The 10,139-nt window shown below is 35.9% G+C and overlaps 2 protein-coding genes across 2 annotated transcripts; one reads left to right on the top strand and one right to left on the bottom strand.

Moving 5' to 3' along the window:
- Positions 1 to 1,025: 1,025 nt before the first annotated feature.
- Positions 1,026 to 4,034, top strand: LOC108666502 (COP9 signalosome complex subunit 7a-like). Its single transcript, XM_018153388.2, has 5 exons — positions 1,026 to 1,446; positions 1,729 to 1,984; positions 2,187 to 2,296; positions 2,525 to 2,635; positions 3,024 to 4,034. Exons 1-5 carry the CDS (start codon positions 1,081 to 1,083, stop codon positions 3,204 to 3,206), a joined length of 1,026 nt encoding a protein of 341 aa, XP_018008877.1. The 5' UTR covers positions 1,026 to 1,080; the 3' UTR covers positions 3,207 to 4,034.
- Positions 4,035 to 5,407: 1,373 nt separating this feature from the next.
- LOC108666503 (cell division cycle-associated protein 3) lies at positions 5,408 to 8,570 on the bottom strand. Its single transcript, XM_018153389.2, has 3 exons — positions 8,307 to 8,570; positions 7,986 to 8,084; positions 5,408 to 6,389 (listed from the first exon to the last, which is right to left on the bottom strand). The coding sequence occupies exons 1-3, from the start codon at positions 8,472 to 8,474 to the stop codon at positions 5,766 to 5,768; spliced, it is 891 nt and encodes a 296-aa protein (XP_018008878.1). The 5' UTR covers positions 8,475 to 8,570; the 3' UTR covers positions 5,408 to 5,765.
- Positions 8,571 to 10,139: the final 1,569 nt, after the last annotated feature.

Here is a 10,139-nt window from a genome sequence, read left to right as displayed (position 1 = left end):
TGGAAACGTGCAACAAATTATTGATTATTGTATTGTTATCGGGAGCTGAGCTTCCCTAAAAGTTTCAGAGCGCTAGCTAATGGGAAAGTTGGTGAAATATTGATTGCAAGATTTGATCATCACAGACACGAAAGCGAGCTAAGAAAAACGTGGTAAAAAAATCAAGTGATTTAATCATTTTGATTTAATCATTGCCAACCCTGCTTGCAACAGAATAGCCAAATTTTGCATTATTTGCTCTATTCATATTTTAGAAAGAGTTTCTACTAGTAACATCTACTTGCCAGAATGGTGCCATTATCTGTGAATTGCCAACTAGAAATTGAAAGTGCTGAACAGGATTCTAATTTCCCTTATTACTAGAATCTTGTGGCTCCCACGTCATGAATTTTCTATACATTCTTGTAGCCTGATCATGCATTTTTCTTAACAATTATCCCAATCTTTCCTAAATGTTGTAAATATCCTAAATGTAGTTTTATTAGTTAGGTTCTTTTATTTCCAACCAACAAATAGCTTCTACTGTTTGACTTTCCTGAGTAGACTATGTGCTTGTGCCACCAGCAAGCACAAAGGAACATCATTTCACTACCATATAACCCTTTTGTGACTGGCGGACTTCTTGGTCCCAATCCACTAGGTATGAATAGCATTGACAATGTTAAATATATCCATGATGAAAGGGTACATGCATGTTGTCAAAATTGTCCATATTTGATTTTCCCATTCTTCATTTTTTTTTTAGTTAAATATATCTTTTGAAATTATTGCTGTTTACTTTGATGTAAACAGTTAGCTCCATAATACAGATGACTAGAACTTCCAAGTAACAGGAGCTTGTAAACAAATAACATTAAATTGATAATGAGACCCACATCTGCCATTAGAAAGCACCAGAAATTCAGATTATCTATGTCATATTGTCGACTATAATTCTTGGCTTTTGAAATAGAGTAAGCAGTATTGTGATTTCATTTATGTATTCACCAAATATTATTTTTTTATTCGTGTTTCTGTTCTTTACAGATTTGAAAGTTTTGTTATTGCAACTGCTATATGTTCAATTTGTAGTTATTCACTATGGCATCTGCCAATGACAGTGGTTTAAGCAGCAGCATTCTTTCTATGGACTCTTCAAGCTGCAATCTTGAGATTGAAAAGCCATTGTTATCTGGAGATAAACCAGACCCATCCCCATCGTCATCATCAGCATTAGACCCAAGCCATAGCACAAATGGTGCCATAGGAGTAGCACCAGCACCTGGTGTTACCTCAATCTGTGACCCAACGTGTGGCGATGGTGGGTCGGCTGCCATTGGGGAGCAGTTCCTCATACTTGCTAAGTCTGCAAAAGGAGCTGCAGCTGTACAACTCATCAAAGAAGCTCTTGAAGCTCCTGGTCTTTATGTCTTTGCAGAACTTCTACAAATGCCAAATATTAAAGAGGTTTGTTTGTCAAAAATTATAGGTCTTTTTAAATAAGATGAATTTCATTCATTTTTATTGGTATGCATTCACTTCTGGAAGATGTATTATTATGAGATTTTCTGTACATAAATTTTGACGAGTTCATCTAGATTTGTCTTCATTTAAATAGGGTATTCTTATTTAATGTTTTTTTGTAATATAAACATTTCTTCTAATTTTATTTTTACCAAAAGCAAATTCTACATGGATAGCCTTCTTCCTTTCTCATCCATCATAGTGTACATTTTATTTCCTTTTCAGCTGAATTCAGTGGTTGAATACAGCTCATACTACAGACTGGTGGAGGTGTTTGCATTTGGAGTTTATGAAGATTACCTGAAGAGCGAGCCTCCCTTGCCTCCACTCTCCCCTCTTATGCTCACCAAGCTTCGTCATCTCACCATCATCACCATGGCAAACTCAGCCAAAACTTTACTTCTTGATAATTTAGTTAAGGAACTTTGCTTAAATAGTCGGAGAGAGTTGGAGGATTTAATAATTGAAGCTATTTATGCAGGTGAGACTACTATTAGATATTGAAGCATTACTTTGTTTCTTTGGTTAAGAATCGAGTCATATTGTCATGTATGATAGTTAGCAAATTTCCATTTCTATGCTCCATAGCCTCGTAATATTCATCATTTCAGTCGACTTGAAAATTCTTCAGTTCATTTCATGAATGGAATTAATGAAAAAAGTTTCTGTGGTTACTTTCTTAGATGTGCTACATGGCAAACTGGACCAGAAGAATGGGGTCTTGGAAGTGGACTTTGCCTTAGGGCGTGATATCAAGCCTGAAGATCTACCTGATATTGCTGCTACTCTTAAGGTTTGAACATTTGTTTTGATTTGCATGCAATAATAAACCTAAAAATCTTCCTGATATTTCTGTCCATCTCAAGAGGTTGCTAGTTTTACTCAGTTTCCCCTTAGGTTGAAAAATGAAGCCAATGAATACACAGAATTGATGTTATCCTTGGCTGTAAAAATTAATAAATTCCTTTTTAAATTAAAAGTGTCATTCCAATATAATGTGACTGATATTCTACGTTTACAGGCGTGGTGCAATAATTGCAATGGACTGCTGGGAACTCTCGAGTCGCTTGTGTTGAAAGCCAACAGTCAGAAGGAGCTAAGTATACAGCAGGCCAACTACATCGAGTTTGAGGTACAAACTCCCGAATAAAAATAATTTATGTACAGAAAATTTCAAGCATTAGCACAGAATGCAATTTGGATTCAGAGTTATACTTCAATTCATCATAACGTATTTAGTCGTTCCAACAATGATATTTGTCTTATTATTAAGAATTGAATAAGGACAGAAATAATCATATGGTCGTATAGTTAGTCTAGTTTTTGAGAATAGTGAATAATAGCAACTCTCGGGAAATCATTTCATTTTTCTAGTAAAGAATGACCACTAATTATGATATCTTTACTCTAACATCATTTTTTTGGGTAAGCACTTTTGGTACTAATTTGTTTGAAATTTTTTGGATTTTCTTAAAAATTTATAGTAAATTAATGGGCCTTATGATCCATATTCCTGGCAGGTAAACAAAATAAAGGCTAATTTCCTGCGGCAAGCTGGCTCGAGCGGTGACACTGAAGATGGTGCTTCTCAGATCGAAGGTCTCAGAGATTTCGAGAAGAAACTCCACAGGCAGAAGAAAGGCACTGGGTCTTCAGGCATGACTAAGGCGATTCCTTCTAAATTCTGGCCTAAATCTTCGTAGCGTCCTAAGTTCATCGTGTATTTATAGGGCAACGAATAAAAAATATTCTTGTAGGAGTGAAGTGGACAGGTGTTTTCACAGTAGATTTCAGCTCCTCAAAAAACGTAATAAACATGCGGTTTAATTATTCTACGTATATGAATTGAATTAATTAATGTGACTCTTTGGAAGCAAAGCTCTGTTTTCTTGTGAGATCAGTTTATAAACGCCATTTTAGTCTTTCTGACGAATATTTCCTGGCCAAACCCAAACAATTATCATTTATTTCCTTTTGCTATGCTTACACTAAAGCTCACAATCAACGCAAATAAGCTTTCCATCTACAAGTCAAAATGAAAATCTCTACAATATTTTCCAACAGCATAACCTCCGAAACCATATATTAACACGCTTGGCGTGGTTAAATTTATTATAAACGTAACACTTGCCTAGTTACTCAATTTTACGTCTGAATCTCCAAGATAGAACTTTGTCTGAATTTTCACCATTTTTTTTGGGGAGGGGGGGGGGTGTGTTTTGTGAGATAAAAACAAGAAGCTGGTCGTCCCGTTAACTATAAAGACGAACAATTCCTTGTCCCGTCAGTTATTCCTCGTGTATCAATTTTTCATTTCGCTTTAATGACTCACATCTACCCCAGTGAATTAACACGAGGCCTGCTTGGCCATCTTTTTGGCTTTCGATTCCTTTGGCAACGTTGATATTCTGAGGATCCTAAACTATTTTGCGTATAGGTATCTGCGATGTGTTTGGAAATTAAATTCTATGAGCAGCGAGGTCCCTGTCTCCATCTTCAGCGGAGAAAACTTCAGGATATATCGTTTTATGGTAAATTGTCTCATTATCCTCCATTGGTTGACATTTTCTTAACTGGCGCATGGCATGAATGTAAACACTAAAGAACTATGCCCAAAATGTGACTGTTAACTTTGTCAAGCGAAATGAACTACAGAACTATCGTAGGAACATTTTCTATTCACTCAAGTGGCGTCATGCTGCACCTTAATTCGTAATCCTATTAGCATAAATGATTCTCCATCAGTTTCCGTACTGAAGTAAAATTGGAAGTTATATAACCAAATGGTCGATTAAAGAAATTTGGCACGACATTTTTATTTAATATCAACAGCAGCATAAGCAAACTACATTTTAGTCAAAGAAAAATTAATTTTCTGATCAAGGTGATCTGTTCTTCCTTATCTAAAAATTTCAAACTCATCGATAATCTAATCAAATCATTGAGCATAGAAGTTTTGGAAATTAAATTCTATGAGCAGCGAGGTCCCTGTCTCCATCTTCAGCGGAGAACACTTCAGGATATATCGTTTTATGGTAAATTGTCTCATTATCCTCCATTGGTTGACATTTTCTTAACTGGCGCATGGCATGAATGTAAACACTAAAGAACTATGCCCAAAATGTGACTGTTAACTTTGTCAAGCGAAATGAACTACAGAACTATCGTAGGAACATTTTCTATTCACTCAAGTGGCGTCATGCTGCACCTTAATTCGTAATCCTATTAGCATAAATGATTCTCCATCAGTTTCCGTACTGAAGTAAAATTGGAAGTTATATAACCAAATGGTCGATTAAAGAAATTTGGCACGACATTTTTATTTAATATCAACAGCAGCATAAGCAAACTACATTTTAGTCAAAGAAAAATTCGTTTTCTGATCAACGTGATCTGTTCTTCCTTATGTAAAAATTCCAAACTCATCGATAATCTAATCAAATCATTGAGCATAGAAGTGTAAAAAATATAACTCAGTACTCACAGCAGTGAGTGACAGCGCATTTTCTCGTCGATGAAAACTTGAGGTCACGGACGGACGGACGGACAGCCAGATGGACATGGCGAGCACAATAGTGAATTTTTTTCATGAATGAGAAAATGCGCTAAAAGGCTGAATACTAAGAACAAAGAAAAAAATTGTTTTAAATCGCCGTACGCTGGACGTACTCGCAGAACGTATATAAGATCCACTTGAACTTGGAACGGTCTTCCACTTGAACTGTTCAAGATACCAATTCAATGGAAAACGCCAGGACGTCGTCACATCTCTCATGTTATGTACCATATCTCATCTCGTCAATGAAGGCAATTTGCAATATTTAAGACGCAAAACAATATGAATCAGACAGCAGTCAAAAATATTGATTCACTTAATAAAAGACTAAGAAAACAAGAGAACAGATAAAGTTTCAAATACATAAAACGAGTATTTTATTCGAGACCATCAGGTAACATTTGGCGACATAAACAATTTCCAATGCTAAATTTAAGAAAAGGAATGTAATATTGCTCTTCTTTGCCCGCCTTAATTTAACCAGAATACTAATGGTTTCACGTAAGCACACTTTCACAGACTTGACTACTTGCAGCCATGATCAAGCCTAATTGTAATGCAACGTAAAAATAACGGATTTTCATGCGCAATGCTTTCACAAAATTTCCTTTTTTTCCTCCTTCTCATGCGCAAAGCTTTCACGAACGTTTCATTTGATATATTTCTTAAAAATTGGAACGATCTAAAAATGTCTATACTTTGACGGTTAGATTTGTTCGACAAACTGAGTGGTAGAAGGAACTACTGTCACGACTTCTTCATCAACCGCATTGATTTGTGCAAGAATGTTACGTTGGTTCTTGGTGAACTCCTCCTCTATTGTCCTGCACTGCTTTGCTTGAAGCAAGTTTCGAGGTGTGCTGCAGTTGGTCTTATTGCTGCTCGATAAGGGCGACCTTGTCATTGGTGCCGGATTTGATACATTCTTAATGCACTTCTCGTCCTTGGTGCTGCTCTCCTTATTTTCTTTGTCATCTTCCACATTGGATTGATCAAACTCATTATTTTCATCTTTGCTCGACTGTTGATTTTGTTCCTGAATTGAATTTTTGGCTGAAGCGTAAGCCACAGAACTAGAACTTGAATTGGCGTCTCGAATAGAAACCTTAAAAAGCTTGTCTTCAAGAGGAGTACGTGGCACTGTAACTGAGGGAGATCTAGGATCGTTTTCTTCGTCTCGAATACCAAAGCTCAATTCAGGAGTGGGCGACTCATCGGGTTTATTCAGAGCGTGAGGCTTGCTTCTAATGCCAGATGATTTGGGGGTTGACAGAGCAACAGTGGAAGCATTATCGGCACTGTCATCAATGACTATCGGCGTTCTCGTGACCTGGAAAAAAGGTCTTTGGCGATCAGTATCTACTTGAAAAACAGTAGGTATACAAGAAATTGTAAATTCAGATGAAGCAAATCTACAATAAATTTGAGTGTAATGAAGTTGAAATAGCAATAAAATTGTCGGGTCATTTATCAAATTTCTGCAAACAATAAAATTGTTTGGTCATTTAAAAGCGAAGAAAACACCACAAAAATTTAGCATATCTATAAGGGCGAGATATGCTAAATTTTTGTGGTGTTTTCTTCGCTTTTAAATTTCTAGTGAATCTGCGATTAAAGCAATCTAGTGACTTTTTTACTTGTTTGGTCATTTATTAAATTTCTGTAATTAGGTCATGAGGCATAGAAGATACGTACATTAAATGTTAGGTACAACTGTATGAGAGGGAGCAATTTCCTTCTTACGTTGAAGTTAAAGTATTATAAACCAAAAGAAGAAAAGAAAATATTTAAGCAACAAAGAGAGTGAAAATCTACAAGCTACAAGAACAGGCAAAGAAAAACTTCAGATCTATTGGCAATGCCACCATTCCAAGCTTTGGCAACTACCCGCTTCACTAGAGTATTCATTTATAATAAAATACCTGCTCTCTCATGCTGGCTATGATTGGAATGAACTAGAATAACGATTATTATACAATGATCAGATGGAACCCTTGTGGACCACATTTATGTATATATGTCATTAGAAACGTACACAATAATAAAATTTATGAAAATTTCTGATCATGACGGAGCAAATTACCTGCACTATCAAACAGTCGTTTTTGTCAATTATACTTTTACTTTCGTGTGTATTCTCCATGCCCAAATACAGGGATTATATATGTGTCCCTGGTTATAGTATAACCTAAATCAACAGGTCAGACTCGATATATATTCAGAGTTCCCACATCCCCCAAATAAAAAAAAAATTCAATATTCTCATCACATGCAGCCAATCAGCATTCGTTAACCTTGCAAATTAATGGTTGTTTACGATTCGAAAATTTATAATGAAGTCATGGACATAAGCCACAAGCTAATCTGTTTGCTGTGTTCTCTGTAATGGAATTTTTTGAAACAATCTCACTTTGATCTGCACTACTCCAAAAATGAACACATTTTCAAAAAATGTGAAAACCCAGCATGAATCTGTCCCAATGAAGTGAGATCTTTTCTATAACTGGGAAAAAGGTTCTCCAATACGAATTGAATGGTGCTAAAATAAATGTGAAAGGAACTCAATAGCAGATCGGTACTAATGGTATATTAATATACCCTAGTATATACATCTATTTCACTAAATCCAACAATTATATACCTACATAGGAATATATCTTGTTATAGGTACTATACCTTTAAGTTTAACACTGTATAAATCAGTGTATATACACCCTACCAACTACAAACCCAGATGAAAATTAAAAAAAAAATTATGGTTTGGCAATAAAATTTCCAACAGTACTGACACTGAGAACCTGAGGTCAGAAGCAACTCAGAACATGCTTTTTTGAGGGCTTCTGTGGAAACTAACAGTGAAATTTATGAATTCGACTGTGGGCACAATCACAATATAGTTAAATTTAATAAAGGAAAAGAGCATCACCTGTTGTGAAGGAGAGCGAGGGTCAACATCCAGGACTCGTAGGCTGGTGGCAGGATTTGCTGGTCTTGCTGGAGTGCAGTCCTCACCAGTTGATGTCACCTGTACACCATATGAATGCAATGTAATCCAACATTCAAGTGAAAATCACTCAATGCACAATGTCCAATCTCTTGGAACAAATATATAAATGTTTTGGATATTTCTTTTTATATATAAGGAATGTATATATATGCCTAATAGAAGATCAAAATCATAAAACAAATTTACCATAGCTTACACTGTAAAATATGCTACAGGACAATTTTCAAATAAACCACATACTGTGATGGGAGTGCGAGTTATATGATCAGTAGGAGAACGTGGGTCAAAAGGGAGCACTTTCCTAAGAGGAGTAGAATTGACATCTTCTTCAGGACAACTAGAGTTGCCATCACTGCTCTTGACATGGTTGGCACTGTTTGTTTTGCTTTTACTTGATGAAAGCCCCATACTAATTACTGCTGGCGAAGCTTCACTTGGAATCTGAACAAAAATAAATTAAATAAGTTATGAAACTATTATAAACTTTGTCCAAGTATGAAATTATCATGAGATTATAAAATAGCATATAAAAGCTGCTCAATTAACCATCTGCCCAAGGTTTGGAAAATATGTATTGGTACCATCAACCGGGGCTACTCGGGACTGGCGGGGTAACTCAGGACAGTCCTCTGACACGGCGTAAAACTGTTTTAGTAGCAAAACTAATTGGAATATTGCAAAACTAAATATAGTGGCGTAAACGTCAACATTTTTCTATCTATGTAGTATAAAGGAAGTCAAAAAATACTACATTTACTAGCTTTGAAAAATTCCTGAAAAAAATGGTGAAAAACACTATATTGAAAAGTTACTTCTGCTAAGGTCTGTAGTAAAAAAATATTTGCCCTATTAAAAACTTTTTGCTTAGAAAAAAGTGGAAGACAAGTGTCAGCATGAAAATTTTATTTGCAGAATTTATATAACGCAATCAAAAAAAATGGCAGCCATTTCCGCGGGGCTACTCGGGACACCCCCTCAGGGCTATTTGGGACACCCCAAAAACGCATTTACAGTAGAACCTCTGTTAGCAAAGCCTCCAGTTAAGAAAAAAATTGTTTAAAAACAAAGAATATTGATTACATTTACCTCGCTCAGCAAGAAAAATTTCACTTATCAAAAAATTAGTGCATCATCGGTCATCACAAAATTGTTTATAGAATGTCATATATAGAATTATGCACCAGGCATCATAGAATGAAAAGTAAATGACCTGAACTATGATTTATTTCTCCAAAACATATGATGGTTGTCACTAAAACATGTCACTAAAACATTCCTTTCTGTTTCAGGTATGTTTTTCATGATCTTAGCACATTTTCTCATTTATGGAAAAAATGCACTATTGTTCTCTCCATTTCCGTCTGTCTGTCCATCCGTCTGTCCATTCGTCTGTCCGTGACCTCAAGTTTTTGTTGACGAGAAAATGCACTCTGTCACTCACTGCAGTGAGTACCGAGTTATATTTTTTATAGTAAATTTACTTAACCCAATTAAAATGGTGCTAAATTACAAGCCGTCCAGTAAGCTTACAGATACAGAATAAATGCAATAAGGCTGCTGATATGAAGCTTGCAGTGGACAAAGTTGTTGTAAATGCTCAATGGTATGTTCATGGATACAGTAATATCGCATCAATAATACGGTAATTAATGTATATGGTAATATCATATCGATAAATGACAAAGAAATAAAAACCACAGAAAATGTCATTTATTCTACTTCTACATCATCTACAATGAAAGAGGAGGACTTAAGAGTACTGTTAGTAATAGATGAGCAGAGGTGGGCAGTAGCGCCCTACATGTAGTGGCTGCTACTAGCGGCCGCTACATTTTCAGTAGCAGTAGCGGCTCTACATTTAAGGCAATGTAGCAGTAGAGGTAGCGCCCGCTAAATATTTAAGTAGCGATACAAGGTTTTGCCGCTACAGCGCTACCGCTACATTAATAGATAAAGCCTTTAGATTTTACTTAAGGGGACCGGCTACCCTCCAACAAAACTATTTTGTTTACAGATGGATCGTTTTGAAACTTGGTACACATATGTAAAACAGAAATCTAAGACCTTTTTGTT

This window comes from Hyalella azteca, unplaced genomic scaffold (genome assembly GCF_000764305.2).
Source record: "Hyalella azteca isolate HAZT.00-mixed unplaced genomic scaffold, Hazt_2.0.2 contig4352, whole genome shotgun sequence".
NCBI lineage: Eukaryota > Metazoa > Arthropoda > Malacostraca > Amphipoda > Hyalellidae > Hyalella > Hyalella azteca.
This window is presented reverse-complemented; position numbering and strand designations above follow the sequence as displayed.